General features: G+C 40.3%; 2 protein-coding genes across 4 annotated transcripts; both read right to left on the reverse strand.

The window, feature by feature from the left end:
- LOC8059982 (ATP-dependent DNA helicase DDM1) lies at nucleotides 295-7,023 on the reverse strand. The gene is made up of 15 exons (XM_002466506.2): nucleotides 6,770-7,023; nucleotides 6,284-6,416; nucleotides 5,695-6,165; nucleotides 5,495-5,590; nucleotides 4,469-4,815; nucleotides 4,209-4,395; nucleotides 3,944-4,119; nucleotides 2,866-3,119; nucleotides 2,663-2,767; nucleotides 2,488-2,582; nucleotides 2,280-2,399; nucleotides 1,483-1,602; nucleotides 1,216-1,314; nucleotides 1,035-1,136; nucleotides 295-920 (listed from the first exon to the last, which is right to left on the reverse strand). The coding sequence occupies exons 2-15, from the start codon at nucleotides 6,392-6,394 to the stop codon at nucleotides 693-695; spliced, it is 2,511 nt and encodes an 836-aa protein (XP_002466551.1). The 5' UTR covers nucleotides 6,395-6,416; nucleotides 6,770-7,023; the 3' UTR covers nucleotides 295-692.
- LOC8063359 (SWI/SNF complex subunit SWI3D) lies at nucleotides 10,821-16,521 on the reverse strand. 3 transcript variants are annotated; one of them, XM_002466507.2, is made up of 8 exons: nucleotides 15,918-16,521; nucleotides 14,181-14,719; nucleotides 12,984-13,682; nucleotides 12,739-12,905; nucleotides 12,383-12,657; nucleotides 12,117-12,296; nucleotides 11,408-11,604; nucleotides 10,821-11,306 (listed from the first exon to the last, which is right to left on the reverse strand). In XM_002466507.2, the coding sequence occupies exons 1-8, from the start codon at nucleotides 16,330-16,332 to the stop codon at nucleotides 11,061-11,063; spliced, it is 2,718 nt and encodes a 905-aa protein (XP_002466552.1). In that variant the 5' UTR covers nucleotides 16,333-16,521; the 3' UTR covers nucleotides 10,821-11,060. The 3 variants fall into 3 exon arrangements, with proteins under 3 accessions (XP_002466552.1, XP_021320574.1, XP_021320582.1); XM_021464899.1 differs by having other exon boundaries at nucleotides 12,117-12,308; nucleotides 15,918-16,520; XM_021464907.1 differs by lacking the exon at nucleotides 15,918-16,521 and adding an exon at nucleotides 14,830-14,941 and having other exon boundaries at nucleotides 12,117-12,308.

Raw genomic sequence — 16,580 nt, forward strand, 5'->3', positions numbered from 1 at the left:
ATAATAAATCTATAACTAAGTTATATATGATCTAATGAGTATGAAATTTTTAGCATAGTTTAAACATATAATAATTAGTCTAACATAAAAAATTCACCACAATTGGACCATACAAACTATAACTATGAATTATTCTAATTAATTATAGAAAAACATAGATCTAAAGCTACAATAAAAATTTTGTACTAAAGCATACTATATATGCATGGTTTCACAAATTGAGAGATGTATTTTACCCGGTTTTGAAGTTTAGAGATGAAAAACAGACTTTTGCAAAAGTTAAGGGACCTGAAATGGACTTCTTCCTTCGTTCTTAGCTTCCTATATAGGCTGGCCATGCAGGCCTTCGTGGTAAGTAGAGGTCCAAAAGGCATGGCAGACCTTCGTTTGAACTCACACACGCTGACACATACCACAAAAACAGTGTAGACCTGATAATAAGGACACTATTTGGTGCTCTGAGGCAGCAGTTCAAACAACAGAAAGCTACATCAGTGCAAGGACTATCTTAAAGAGAGCATCACAAGTTCACAGCACAGCCTAACCTATTGCTGCAGGCTGAACACCCAGGTCAACAGTTTTTCGGGGGCATATATGCAAAATATCCGCCTGATCAGCGGCCAGCACGCGCCTCATCGTCAGCTTGACGAGTGGCTAGCAAAATGGGCACCCAAACATGGTGCAGACATCGCTCAGCTGGTGAGCGACGAGAGCATACCGCCACCGCTCTTGGCTGGCACCACGACCTCCCAGCCAGGACCTTTCAGCGGGATCAGTGGTGTGGCATCGGCAGCACCAGGTGGTCCGGACAGGTCGCTGCGGTCCATCAGCTTCAAGAGGTCTTCATCGCTGATGTCGGTCTGGATCATCCGGTCTTCTTCGTCCTGCTCGTCCCTAAGCAGCGCCAGCAGCTCCCCCTCCTGCATCCCATGGGAAAAGACACCAACGACAATTTTTCAATGGTATTTGTTTTGTTGTCGTCTACGCAGTAGTAACCACTTAAATATACTTGGGAGTTATGATGAAATGGTTACCGCTAAGACATTAGGCTTTGCTCTTTCTTGTTCAAACTGTCCCTTCCCTATCACCACATGCTCTAGCTTTAACTTCCCAAAAGCTCTCTTGATGATACGTTCCTGCAAATGGTGAAAAGCTGAGTAAACCTGAGACAATAGCCAAAGTGACCAGTCTGAAAAACAGATCACTGAACCGTACCTCAACAGAATGTGAGGTTGCCAGCCTATATACATGCACTGGGCGTGTTTGACCAATCCGGTGGCATCGATCCATGGCCTGCAGATCCATCTGAGGATTCTGGAGGATCAAGTAAACGTACAGCATATTACAATTTACAACTAGCAGGTTAATAAGTCAATCAGCAGCCAACAAAAGTAGCCAGCAAGAACACATCTTTTAATTAAAAAATAGGCTTTCTTATGAACATTTTTTCTGATGAGTATAATAGTCTTGACAGAAAATTACCCAGTCACTGTCATATAGGATACATGTATCAGCAGAAGTAAGGTTGATACCAAGCCCACCAGCCCGCGTGCTCAGAATGAAGACATTCAGACTGCTATTCACATCATTAAACTCTGCTATCTGTGACAGAAAACAGTAGCAAAAGATTTTTTGTGTGAAGTAAAAGTAGCGACAGATAGATGATCATCAAGCAGAAAAAAAGGAGCAACATAAAACCTCAAAAAGCAACTTTAACTCTGTTAGTGTTTACCCAACAATAGGTAGTGCTGTGATTCCTAGCTACTGTAAATCATGGGTTTTCTGTGGTGGGATCATTGGAGGGAAAGCATGATGCACTGGCAAACTAAAGAATTTGTCATTTGGATGTGCTGATGTGGAATGAGAAATTGGGAAGCCTCAATAACAATCGTACTGACTTTGCAAAAAAAAAAAACAAAAAAAAAACAATCGTACTGAACACAAACAGTATATCAACAAAATAAGATTACACTAGTCACAATCACCAAACAGACATTTTTTTTGTTTTCAATAATGTGTGATTACATGCAAAGTGCCATCAGAATGGTGCAAGTAAAAAGTCGTTGACCTATACATGTACCAAAATCTCTAACACAGTACAACCAAGCATAGTGCAATTCCTCAGAGTTTAAATGCTCTTTAGAAAAATAGTACTCCCTCCATCCCAAATTATGAGACGTTTTGGCTTTTCTAGATACATTACTTTTGCTACACATCTAGAAAATGTCTTATAATTTGGGATGGAGGGAGTAATATATTGGCACAGGCTAGCATGTTACCTGCCGCCGCCTCTCTTCCAAATTAACACTGCCATCAATTCTGCAAACCCCGAGGCCTTTTGAATCTAGGTAATACTCAAGAATGTCCAAAACTTTTGTCCATTGTGAGAATATTAGAACCTACAAATATATATCAGTTGATCTAAAGTTGAGGTCAGAGATATAAAAAAACACAAACTTCGGTAACAAGTTCATGATAAAACCATACCTTGTGCTTGCGTGCAAGTAGGGAAGTTAGTAGCCTGTCCAGAAGCTGAAATTTGCCACATTGCTCTAAAAGCTTATTAACAGGTGGATACAAGCCTGCAAAAACACATAGACAACCATGTAACGAGAAATCAGAAGAAAACAAGCACGCAAACTAACCAAAGAAGTGGGCATACTTGTTGTTCCAAATGCAGCTTCCAAAAGATCAGGATGGGCACAGTTCTTCCTCAATTGAATACAAAGACTATTTAGCTTTGCCTTGATGCCAGGTTTCCGCAACACTACAGGAAACCAAAATGATGTCAAATTACAAGGTTATTAAATTAGACATGTAATGGAATATAAGTCTAATAAACAGGAATAAACACGAATGTGATACCAATATCTGATTCTTCATTCAAGTAGACATCAAAACTTTTCTCAACTAAGTGATCCTGGATTCGCTTCTGAACCTCAGTCATGTTAGCATAAATGATTATCTCTTTCTTCCGTGGAAGCATCTGTTCTACATCCTCCTTCATCCGTCTCAGAAGGAATGGACGCAAAATGGCATGAAGCTTTGAAACAACATGGACCCTTCTTTTTTCTTCAGTTTCTTCTGGTTCTTCACTTCCTTTCGCAGAAAAGTCAAACCTTCAAGAAGATAGGTGTCATTACAACAGAGGCAGAACAAATCAATATAATGCATAGAATACTTATACTTAGCAAGAATGACCAGGTTGTGATGTTATACATATGTAATTGCCATCCATCTATATATTGCTATTCCTCATAAACATGTTAATATTACTAAGGACCATCGGTGCATTTTGGTAAGTAGTGTGCCAGAACTCAGAACCAAATATAAATGGGCCATTGGTGTATCTTTATTGATATTTAACAGACATGGCAACAAATATGATGTGTGAGTGCACAATATATCAGCAATACACAAGTCTGAATGTCTGATACTCTAGGAAATTGCATTTCAATGGGAGCAACCTTCTTATGGGTTAGACATCCCAATAAGCATTTACAGTCTTTATTAATCCAATGTCTCTAACCATGTATATAAAAGCATGGTGATGAAACTGAGAATGCAGTTGGGTACTTTTTTTAATAGAATGTATTGCATTGGTTTACCGCATAAAGATAGCTTTTGAGGACAAGAAATTAATCCTCTGTGAATCTGAATGGCCAAGAAATAATTAAAAAAGCTATCAAGAGCACACCAGAATAAAATGAAAGCTAAGCCAAAATTCTACTTCCTCTGTTCCAAATTGTAAGTGGTTCTGGCTTTTCTAGATATATGCTATGTCTAGATGCATAGCTTGCACAAGTCGCTGATGAGTGCAAAAGTGCATCCAGTAATTGGTATTTGTGCCTCAGTGCTGAAAACTGAGACTACAAATGGAATGACATATATAAGAAGTACAAATGGGAAATGGTGGCCAGCTGAAGTCATGTGTGAATCATACCATGATTCAAATTCCTGGTGCGATGAGAATATATCAGGCAAAATGAAGTTCAATAGTGACCACAGCTCTGCCAGATTGTTCTGAAGAGGTGTCCCAGTCAAAAGGAGCTTGTTAGCCATTGGTATGCGCTTCATCTCCCTAAATAGCTTACACTTAGAATTTTTCAACCGATGCCCCTGTAGAAATCATAGATCTGACACGTGAATACAAAATAGGAAAAAGGCCATAAAAGAGCAATAATATATAGCATCTGTCTTTTTGTCACCTCATCCACAACGACGTACTTCCACTGATAGTGAGCAAGAAACCTTGCATCTAACATGGCAACCTCGAATGAAGTCACTATTATAGGAAAATCAGGACCAGCAGTTTTAGGCATGAATTTTCTTCTTATCTCAGCCCGGGCCACTTTATCTCCATGATAAATGATACTGGTAACAGATGGAACAAACCTGGAATCAAGTGTCTTGGCATTAGAACACTGATGATAAGGGCGCAGAAAAAAGAATGCCTTGAGATAATTACCTCGAGATCTCATTCACCCAATTTGAGAGAGTGGAAAGAGGAGCAATTATCATGTATGGACCATGCATGCCTTTCCCCTTCAGGTGAGCAAGAAATCCAATTGTCTGGATTGTTTTCCCAAGGCCCATTTGGTCAGCAAGTATCCCATTTAGCCCATTCTGCCACAACGAAATTAGCCACTTCACACCCTTGATCTGGTATGACTTCAACTTCCCACCAGTCATTAAAGGCACAAGATTGGCTTGCTCTTTTGTACACTTTTCTTCTTCCGAGAGTGTAGAATCATCAGCAAGGCGATCTTCACGGGATCTTGTAAGCATGGCTGCCACTGCTGTCTTAGCCTTTTTCTGAAAAAAATATATTTTGTTTATGGTTGCTAGAACTGATAAAAAACTAACATGAGGTTTAATATGCGAATATTAGTCATTTGTCAACCCTTCTTTTCTTGTGTATTAGCTTACAGAGCAAGCTCCAAAATTCTATACGATCAAACAAACCATGAAATATATACTGATATCCTAATTCTTATGCACCTGCTCTGAACCCATCTCCTCAAACACCTTTCAGTTATACTCTCTCCATCCCAAATTATAAGTCATTCCAAGAATCTTGGAGATTCAAAACATCTCAAGTTTGACTAAAATTATAGAAAGAATTACAAAGATCTATGAAATCAAATAGATATACTATGAAAATATAGCTAATGAAGACATAATGATACTTAGTTGGTCAAACTTAATATGCTTTGACTCCAAGATTCTTGGATTGACTTATAATTTGGGATGGAGTATTTTCTTAGTTTGTGAAGTACAACAGAAGGAAGCTACAACTGAACAAACCAGCCCATCGTCATCCCTGCCATAATTCCCACACATGCACAAAAAAACTGTATGTTGGTGGAAATTTAGAATAGCAGACAAGACAATGCAGTAGTAATTATATGCCCAACATAACATCCGCATAGTCTATCTATAGAAAACACCAAGCAAAAAAAAAGACAGAACAATTTACGAATCCTGCACTCACATCATTGTATTGTGGTGCAGCCTTAGCTTTCCTCTTTCGGCCACGTCCTTTCTTCTTCTCCTCTACTGGTGACTCTTCACCTTGAGGTTCGACTTCCTGGTTAACAACCATGCAACAGCATGATCATCAGCAAAGAAACACAAATAAATAGAGCAAAGAAGCATAAGAAAAACAGTCAGCACGCAATGAGAGATGCATACATCAGCAATTTTATCCATTTTCTCAAGCAGGAACTCTGAATATAGCTGTGTCTTCGTCAGCAGCTCATCTAATTTGCTATACCGCGCCTTAGGATCAAAAGCAAGTTTTGCAGCTTCCTCCCTCTTCCTGGCTTCCTCTTCTTCCTCTGCTTTAATCCGCGCCTCCTCAAGCTGCTCTTCTTCCTTTTTCATTGCTTCTGTGATCAGGGATACATCACCATTCTTGGCCTCAAGGTCAATAGGTATAGATAAACTTGCATCCTCATCATCAACTTTATCCTGCTTGACGGGCTCCAGAAGCTGCTCTTCGTCCTTGACTGCCTTAACAACAGGGGGCACACCAGCACTGTCGATTTCATGGTCAACAGGCAGGGACGAACTTGCATCCACAAGATCGTCAGAGTGCTCTTGCTCTTGCTTAAATGACTCTGTGGCAAAGGAGGCGTTCCCAGTCTTGGACTCAGAAATTTTCTAATTTTGCAACCCCCAAAAAAAACCACCAGTCAGCACTATAAACATCCCAAAAGGTAAAAATCTTTGGAAAACTTCGGCACACAGAACACACAAATCTGCTAGGCCAGAGAATCACCTCGTCCTCCAGAACGGATTTAGGAGAATCTGCCTTGGCGGCGACGGCGGCGGCTAGGGCGCCATCCGCCTTCACCCCATTCGGCACGGCGACTACCATTCCTCCCACCATGGGTCGCCAACCAGATCAAGCCCTGCCAAAATGGTCAACAAAGAATCCCAGATCAGCCATAGATCTAAAACCCTAAAACCCATTTCATCCCGACACTATCAGAACAGTACTAGTACTACCCCACACGAAGAGACTACAACCCTAAGCCAGTAGTGCCAAACTAGCAACACAAATTGGGAGTGTGCGACAAAACATGCGGAAACTGCACTCCGATGGAGGATTCAGATAAAGTATTGCCGTACCGCAGAAATTCATATCCAAACAAGAGAAGAAGAAGAAAAAAAACGCCAAAAAAATTCATTCCCGACAGTTATCAGATTAGCATTCCATCAAGAGCAACTCGAAGATGAAAACAAATGAGATCTCAAAACATACCTTGCCACTTGATTTTTCCCACGAGTGAAGACAATTTAATCAGTATAAAAAAATTCAGTGGGGGCAAGAAATACTCCGTAGAAGGGGAACGCAGAACAGTTAACAGGCCGAGAGCAGAGACTAGTGGGCACTGTTCTATGGCCCTATATTTTAGGAGACGGCAAGGGAGGCGAGAGGGTTTCAGGCGGGAAAGTTCGAGGGGCTGCAGGCAGAATGGCCCTCGGATTGTTCAAATATTTGCGCCTCTGCCACTTACTACTCAGGTATACAGTATACTTCCTCAGGTAGGCCGGCATCAAGCCATCAACAGTGGGGCGTGCTGGGGGTACATCCGTCAATTCGTCCGTGGGTCCATCACAGCTTCAAAATGCGATAATTTCTCACTTGCAGAGATACGTGTACAGCCGTTGCAGATCTGTTTGGTCACTGTCGCTGCGGGTCCACAGGTGTGACCCCACGCGTCAGTTAGAGGACGCAACAACCACCGCGTGTTTGGGGATGGTTGGCTCGTGAATGGGGAGCACGGGCGACTGCCCTGCCTGCCTCGATCCCTGAACAGGGGATGGTACGGCATATCCGAGAGATAGGCTAGGTCTACTGGACTGTGTGTCCCTGACATGTAGGTCTAGCTGGATGTCTCCGGCCAAACCGCACCTGAACAGTCTACGCGGTTTGCACACCAGCACAGGTGGATGCCGCAAGGCATGACCTGCGTTCAAATTGGCTATCCTTTTGGGTTTTTTGAATGGCCGCATCGGAGTAATGGACATTTTGACCGTTGGGAGCTTGAGGCGCCTTAGATGTGAATAAATTTTGGATTTCGCTTAACACTTTCGTTTGTTTGTGGTAAATATTGTCCAATTATAGACTAACTAGGGTCAAAAGATTCGTCTCGCGATTTACAGTTAAACTGTGTGATTAGTTTTTGATTTTGTCTATATTTAATGCTTCATGCATGTGCCGCAAGATTTGATGTGACATGGAATCTTAAAAACTTTTTGGATTTCGGGATGAACTAAACAAGGCCTAATCTATTTAGCCAAACAAAAAAAGAGATTTACTGTAAATGCTAAAAATTTGCTTATACCACATTTACCAAATTAACAAGTGAGAATACGCTCAAGATTGGCTATTCAATTTAAATATTGCAAATATGTTAACATATCATTTAAGAAACATGTCTCAAATGGAGACAGCGCTTAAGTAGCAAAGCTGTATCTGGATTGATCTTTTTAGTACAGCTGCTTTCGTCTATATTTAATACTCCATGCATACGTCTACAGATTCGATATGACGTGGAATCTGAAAAAAAAATTGCAAAATTTTTTGAGAACTAAACAATGCCTAAAGAGAAGGTTAAGATTGAGGACAGCAACCTCAGCAACCTCAGAAGGTTCATCCCATAGGCAGGTTTCTCGTACAATCTCTGATCTTCTTTAATCTTTATAGAGCAGATTGAGTGGTAAATAAATCTCATAATCTAGTGTCGCAGAAAATGAGTTTGTACTTTTGGTTTCCTAGTGTATTGTCATGTCAAGAAATAATAGTGGATAAAATTTTCCTTTAAAAATGTGGCATGAATAATTGAGCACATGAAACCAATGAACTGTAAGACCTGTTATCCTCCTTCATGTTTCACTTCCAAGAAACATATTATCTTTTTGCATGGACTCAATTATATGGAGTGATTTTTTTTTCTGCTAACACCAAATTTTGAAGTTTGAGTTGATTTAAGAGATCCAATTTCTTTCCTCTTGAATTTTAGAAGAGTCTTAAATTGCGACAATAACTTATATGGAAATAGTTTTGACAAAGCACAATTAGCAACTAAGTATTTTAAATTTGATAGAATAATTTTGAATTTCATATAACCCGTAGCGTTAGCACGGCCATTATACTAGTGAACTGTAATTATGCATAATTATGCATATTCCTTGGTATAACTAGCAATTTAGCTACATGGACGTCACCAAGTAGCCACATAAACAACTGCAAAATTATTTACGCTATCAAATAATTATACGAAGTAATTTTTTTCCCTGCAGAGATTGAATTTATGGCATCATTTAAAACAAGGTAGATTTTTTTTGACATGTATATAAGTTGGTTTAACGATGAACCATCAAATCAAAACACTATGAACAAAAAGTTGCAAACACAAAACATATCATAATCAGTTAGGGAAGTCATAAAGATTTGGACATCACCTTTGTAGCAAATTCTGATTGTCCAACTTATTGGACAAACATTCACATCCTAATGAAGAGAACATGCTTGCATGTTACCATTCCTCACTCCCAGCTACCTAACAATCCTCTGTAGCTCAACACCATACTTGGCAGCCTCTATTCATGTTCTCATGTTAGGCTCTAAGACAACTTCAAGCAAAGGTACCCAGCTCTGTTTAGGTTAACCTAGCCTGGTAAAGTAGCAACCACTGATCAATAACTAAAGTCATTGTTAGTGAAATAATGAGAAATTGTGTTATTTTTTTAAAAAAAAGGTATATTCTTTTCATTCTCTGTGGATTTCCCTTGTCAATATTAGAGCAATGCTTATGGTTATTATTCACATTATTGTATGGTGTCCCATATATCATCAAAAAGGCAATTCTTTGTTTGTTAGTCTATTGCATTATTGCATATGTTTATAGCTCAACTATTCAAAAAATTAATTAGTTACTCTCACTATAGTGCTAGTTTGTTCTTAATGGGGAACATTGATTCAATGCTCAACTTGGCTACTGAGGCTAGGTCCAGCACAAGCTAGGGTCGCCAGTTTTTCTCACCATAGTGCTAGTTTGTTCTCAATGGTGAACCGATTTAGCTCTCTTCGTGGAGCAAGCTTTTGCTAGTGGTTGTGTATTAGATTGCCCTAAAAATCAAGTTTTCCATGTCCTATCAAACTCCAATTATGATATCCGTTTTTAATATTTTCTATATACACTGGTCGTGATAAATGTCAAAACTGTTTTTATGGTCCAAAAGTTATTAGAGTATCTCACCAATCTCTTAATAATCTATCCCCAATACAGATATATTGAGGGAGATATCTATATGAAAGATGGAGCCTACAGGTGAAAAAGATACTGGGGAAATGATGTTTTTTTGCAACCAAAGGGAACAAAAAAAATGATGGTTGGGATGGACCACATGCTATTGGGAAACTCTCCTCTATTTAAAGGGGAGAAAGAGAGGAACAGAAATATCGGTGGCCACAACAAAGAGGGGGAGAGAGATTGGAAGACGTTGGTGCAAAGAAATAATGACCCCAATATGACAGTTTTAGGAGATAAGGAGAGGTATTGGAGATAAGTGTATTAGAATATAATGAAAACTTACAAGAGTCTGAAATCTCAATGGAAATTAGGCAATTAGTCAGACATAAGGGACCTAGGAATAATGGGAAACCTAAGAATAATGCCCTAACCTCACAAACTACTTGCTTTAGCTCTTTAGAAGTCTTGCTATGATCTTCAAAAGTCAAAGAGTACTTCTTAAACCTTATAAAAATTATTGATTCAAAATTCAAACTTCGCTAAAAAGCCCCAATAATATCCAATAAGATCCAAATGATACATCATACATACAAACATGTTAGCACTTTGATGCTCAAATTTTAATTTAGTAAAATAGAATGATGGTGAGTTTAAAGGTTTGACCTTTAAGTTGACTTTCAAATTCTAAACTTCAAACAAATTGCTATGGTTTACCTCTTTTTTGTAATTTTGCGTTAGTAACATTACTCTGAAACATAGTACGTTACAAAGGACAACATAAATATGTTAAATATACATTAAAAAATCACAATTATTTCTATAGGCATGCAGCATCTGATACTAAATTAACCCTAGAAATACAAACAAATAGTCATGATTAAAAATTCTTGAAGCATTTTTTATAACTAAGGATATCCTTTTTTGCCATGAACTTAAAACTCAACTTATACACGGAGAAAAGACACATCTCACTAGGGGTAGATCGGATCGACTGAAATAGCTTGGAGTAAATTGAGCAGAAATAATCTTGTTAATGGTCGAGTGGACTGTTCATTGTAAAAAAAATGGATTTTTCCTATCTGATTGAAGGTTTAAAACAGTTGTGGAGGTTTGGTACAAGCAAGTACATCGAAAATTAAGTGAAAATGGTGAACTTTCATAGAAGCAGTTATACAGACAATTATACAATGTACTTTCTAAAAAATGCTACAACAATCTGGCAGGTTTGAGTCTTTGAGGTATGCTTCTAAAAGAATGGAGTATAGATCACTGGGTGTCCTGAATCCGGATTCCTCAGCTGGTAGGCCGCGGCATTGCGTTTGGAGGCCTTACAGGAGGGTTGCTATATCCAGGTGGTAACCTGTTTCCGGCTACACCAGGCTGGTTTGGCCTAGACGGCAATGCACCCATCCGAGCTGCAATAATGGCATTTCGTTCCATTAGGAGCTTCTTTCTGGTCTTCTCGGTATACTCTCTTGTTCGAAGGACCACCTGCTCAATCTCTGAAAACAACGACATCTTCACTTCTATTTTTTGGAACTGCACAAAAACAAGATTCACAAATAAGAATCGTAGATACTAGTGCTACAGAACACACAACAGGAAGCAGGTACAGTTCCATCATTGGATTTTTATATTACCAGCTTTTCAATCATAAGTGCTGTCAGCCTTCGAATTTGATATTCCTCCTGATCACCGAGAAACTTAGCTTTCACAGCAGCTGCTGAAACAGCAGTGGCTGCTGCTCGTTTGAGCCTAGTTATGGAATCATTTTGGTTGGCAGTCACTATAGATCCCTTCTCTTCATCGACAATTACACTTTCAATGTTGTTAGGTCCTGGAAGATAGACAATATATAGAAAAAGGAATTCAGCTGAAAATGGATGATGGCAATGCCATTTATCACAAACACCCTTAGAAGGATTATTCTGGAGAAAGGAAGTCAGCTGAATACATAACACACAATAGCAACAAAAATATTTACTCTCATGCTGGTCAATCAGGAAGCAAGGCTTATTCTGGATCTATCTACTGCCCTGGATCTATCTACTGCTGCTTGGATGAAGCTTAATCCAATGTCATGCTAGCAAATTGCAATAGATATATTGTAAAGTAAGGAGTCCTAGCCAGCAAAGTCAGCAATATGCCTAACTTGTGAATCACTCACAGCTGTAAATGTAATTGAGTAGGCAAATAGTCACCTCCAGGTTTGTAAATAATAACTCCATCCTTTCAATAAAAGCCAAGAGCTATAGAAAAGGCAGCAACAGCTCTAATTGAAACAGACTGAAAATATGTGGTTATCCTTTTCTGGTTTCACGCAGAGTTTTATTATTAAAAAAAAAGTACCTTTCTTATCACCATTTTCCAATGCTTGGCTGTGTTTCTGTTTCTGTTTCTGTTCCTGTACGGTAGCTGGTGTCGCCACTGCATCTTCAGTCTTATTGAGCTTATCCTTGCCTTTTAAAGATGAATCATCAGGAGCCCCCACCTCAACACTTGGTAAGTCATTCACTTGTTTAGTATTACCTGCATCAACATCTGGAGAAGCTAATAAAACCGCATTCCCTCACATTATATACAGGAAACTGAATCTTTCATGGAACTTATTAAACCTTTTGTAGTGTCGGTTGCACTCGTATCCCCAATAGCAGTTGAATCACCTGACTCCTTAGCATTATTGGTTTTTGGCTCCACTAAGGAGCAGTCATCATGTGAGACACTCTTAATGTCTGTTTCTTGGTGGTCATTTTGTGACGTGGATGAATTGTTTTTCTTTTCCACAGACAAAGACTTATCTTCTTTCTCATTGATCACCTTTTTCTCAGTATCAATTGAATTTTGAATCATATCCTCATCTTTTGGTTGATCACCATCTGTATTTTTCTTACTGCAAAGAGCAAATTTCATTTATATCATCACAAAAAACGTGTGAGCACTTTTATGCAAAATAGGTGCAAGCATTGCTTACCTTACACTAGCACAAATGTCTTTGAGTTCATTTGGTGGGTCCTCAAGAATAAAACAGTGCCTACTTGCTAATTGGAGTGCAGGAGACACCTCAGATATAGCTTTTAGTGAACCACGGAATGAAGTGGTAGTGTTATCATCGTCCATAAGACCAGTTAAATACGCTGCCTGCATAGACATATCTTAGGTCCTTGGGCAGTACATATTGTATGAATAACTAAAAATAACAATCATTATGGTACTTACTAGTGCCATAACTGGATTTCCTGCATCAGCAAATGAACCTTCATATTCTGGGCTGTGACCAGCAGCCTCAAATGCAGATTTTAGGATATCAATAGCAACATTTGATAGTTTTTCACCAGAAGTATCTACATCTACAGAATTTTCCTTTACTATAGGCTGCTCATCAGAAGATTGCTTTGGCTCTTCAGTGCTTGGAGATACACCTGAATCTTTGCCACCCGAATTCTGAGTATCTTTATTTACAACAACACTTGCATCTTCAGTTTTTGTTTCTACACAGTTTCCCTCTGTTTTCTCTAAGGCATTCTCATCCGCAGTATCTCTTCCTTCTGCTTTATCTTCAACTTCCATTTTCTCAGATGTTTCAGCAATGACTTTCTCCGTTGTGGCTTGCTCTGTACGTACTGGTATGTTTTGATTAATATCTTCGCCATCATGGAAGCGGTCTTCAATTTGCATTTGAAGAAAGTGCAACATGCATTGTGCTTTTGTCTTAGTAGCAACATGTTCAGCAATCTCAGCCCATTTTCCACCAAAAATTTCCAAACCTTCTAAAAGAAGTAACGTCTCCTCATCAGTCCAACTAGTACCACTAGCACCTGAAACTTCAGCAGAATCCATGAGGATGAAATCAGTTTTGGCCATGCCTGGATCAAACTTCCCTTCATTATAGCAATCACAACAGAGGTCAAAATCTGCCTGTGTAAATGAAAGGAAAAAATATATTACCAATCGATAGGTTCAAAACACAACTCTTCAATGAGAAAATATTACCAATGGCAGTAACAAGAAAAAGTTGACATCAGAAAGATAAGGTAAGCAGTAGAGGCCACAGAGAAGTATTTCGGAAAGATAAAGTCACATCAAATTGATGTTTATAGATCTCAGAATTCATAAGATGGCAGGTTACTTGCACCCAAATTCCATACCCAATGCTGTAATAGTTGTTCTTTATGCAGTATAGACTGTGCCCAGTCAATTTGGGAAAAGGAGAAAACAACACTGAAAAAAATATATGCATACAAGAATTCAGTCTGCCTCCAAATAATACAGTGTGCATCCCCACAGACTGTAACCTGCAACACTTATACTAATCCAAAGTGCAGATATATAATGCTACAATATACACAAGCTGATGAAACATACAAGAAAATTTCAGAAGGGACTACAGCACTGAATCAAAAAAAAAATCCAAACCTGGGTCCGACAATGATAGCGCTTCCGCGAGCAATCAACTGAACAGGAGTTGCAGTGGTACTCAACAGAAGGCTCAGCTGCTGCAACCACATCTTCAATGAGTACAGGTTCAGGAAACAAGCTAGGCAGAGGTGGCGGAGCTCCCACATCTTCTTTCTTTGGTAAAGGCATCATATATGATTGAACTGATTCAAATTTAAACAGCTGCTCGATCAAAGAAGCTTTCTCATCATTAGAATTGTCTTGGCTCTCCTCTGGCTTACTCTCCTCATGTCCAGCAGGTGGGAAAGGGTGGAAATTTATCAAGCCCCAGTGATCCAAGAATTCCAAGACTTCCTGCCGAGCATCGGTCTCCCCGATTGAAAACTCAGCCAGATCTTTGGACTCCAGCTGACATTGAGGATTGGCATGAAATTTCATCACGATCGAATTTCTAATCGCCAAATATACCTCAGGTGTCCGCTTCTCAGATTTTCCATTAAAAAAAGAAGGCAAGGTCTGCTTCTCAACCGGGTGGATTTCTTTCCATGAAAACCATCCTGTGGAAGAAAGGGTTATTATTTGTATTTTTCATTGAGGTTCAGTTTACCTTAAGAAATTAGTAGAGAAGAGAAACAAGATTCATGACTAATACAGTTGAATGTGGGACCTTGAAAGTCAGCACGAATCACTGGAATGCTTTGTCTGCTGAGTTATTTGAATTCTTCAATTCTACCCCCAAAAAAGATAATAATATGCCTTGAGTAGACAATAACCACAAACTAGAACAAGATATTGAGCCCGATATTAATTCTATTGAAACAGTTGCTAATATGCCTTGAATAATCAGAAGCTGTACACTAGAAGAAATTAGGAGTTACACAGTGATTAACACATTGCAAAGCAGTTACTGGCCTCCTGCAATCAGACAACAGACAGGGAAATTACTATACTATCAGACTTACTATGGGTAGAGCATGGTGCTATCAGTTTTACTGGCCTACTAATTTAACTGTTTTTTTAATCTCTAACCAGCCGTTTTATTGCTTCCATCAGACAATACATTAAAATGGCACATAGTAGATACTGGCAACAGAGCAGAACTTTGAATAATTTCTCAAAATCAAACAATTTGACACAAACAAAATGGCTGGAAGTTATTGCAGTCCATGCCACAAACCATGATTTTGTCCAAGTTAGCTATAAGTTAGATAAGTAACATGTATTCGTCTTTCCTGAGTGAAAGACTGAGCATACAGTAAAGCCATAGAGTGGACAACTGGACATAGATACAGGTGTTGTAGCTATTGAGCTTGGTTACATGCATGGTGAGATAAATACAACATGGATCAATCCCCTTGGTACAAGAAACATCAAAAGCAAATTATTACCATTTAAATTAGCAGCAAGAAGCTACATAACAAATTAACAGTTAAAGCAGCTAAATACTTCAATTAACAGCATGTTATAAAATTCTAGGTTCAGACAGCAAACAACTTAAATTAACAGCATGCCTCTAAATAAAGCTATATACCAAAAACACCAGTAATCAACACGTCATGAAGCAACTACGCACACCAATTTAGCTGGTCTCCGATAACAACGTTCAAATTGCACAACAATAGGCTAAAAGGGGATGGTTCCCAGTGAACTAATCTACAGAACGCCTCTTCAGATCATCCCCAACTAGTCACGAACATCCCCAATTCACGGCCCAACCGAGAGATCACAGCAGTCTTCGTGGCGCAAAGGACTCACCAGCAAAGGTAGGGACCACATGGACGCCGGCGCCACGGGATCGGACGGCCTCGAACATCTCGTCCACCAGCGGCAGCTCCGGGGCCGGCGTCTCCGCCGTCTCGGGCCGGATCGCATCAACCCCCGCCTTCCCGCCGCTCACCCCGTCCCCAGTTGCGGCCGCCGACGACGCTGGCCCCGACTCCGGCGGCGTGCCCGCGAGCTTGTGCGGCGACTGGCGCGCGGCGCGGGTGAGCGGCCCGCTGTGCAGAAGATGCGGCGGCACGTGGAAGGAAGCGTTCCGCTCCTTGGCCTGCCGCTTCGACGGCGTAAACGAGGACCCGGCCGACTTGCGCTTGCCGCCGCCGCCACGGCGGCGGGGGGCCTCGACCGCGGGCGCGTCACCATGCGCCGCCGAAGACGGCTTGGGCTCCATGCCGCGCCGGTGGCTTCGTTTCCCTTACTCCCGGCAAGACCAACCGGGGAGGGGGACTTGGGAGGGGAGCGCGCCGCGTCTGCCGACTGCCCGTAGCAGTGCTCTTCTTCTTCTTCTTCTTCTTCTCCCTTTGCTCTCCTACCTCTGCTGTTCGGCGTGAAGTTGCGGGGACGTGGCGTCGGGTACCCATAGCCGCTAGTATGTCTCGCTGACTGGTAGGGTACCTGCTGCTGGCGGCTAACTTTTTT

The sequence above is a fragment of the Sorghum bicolor genome, chromosome 1 (assembly GCF_000003195.3).
Source record: "Sorghum bicolor cultivar BTx623 chromosome 1, Sorghum_bicolor_NCBIv3, whole genome shotgun sequence".
In the NCBI taxonomy this organism is placed as follows: domain Eukaryota; kingdom Viridiplantae; phylum Streptophyta; class Magnoliopsida; order Poales; family Poaceae; genus Sorghum; species Sorghum bicolor.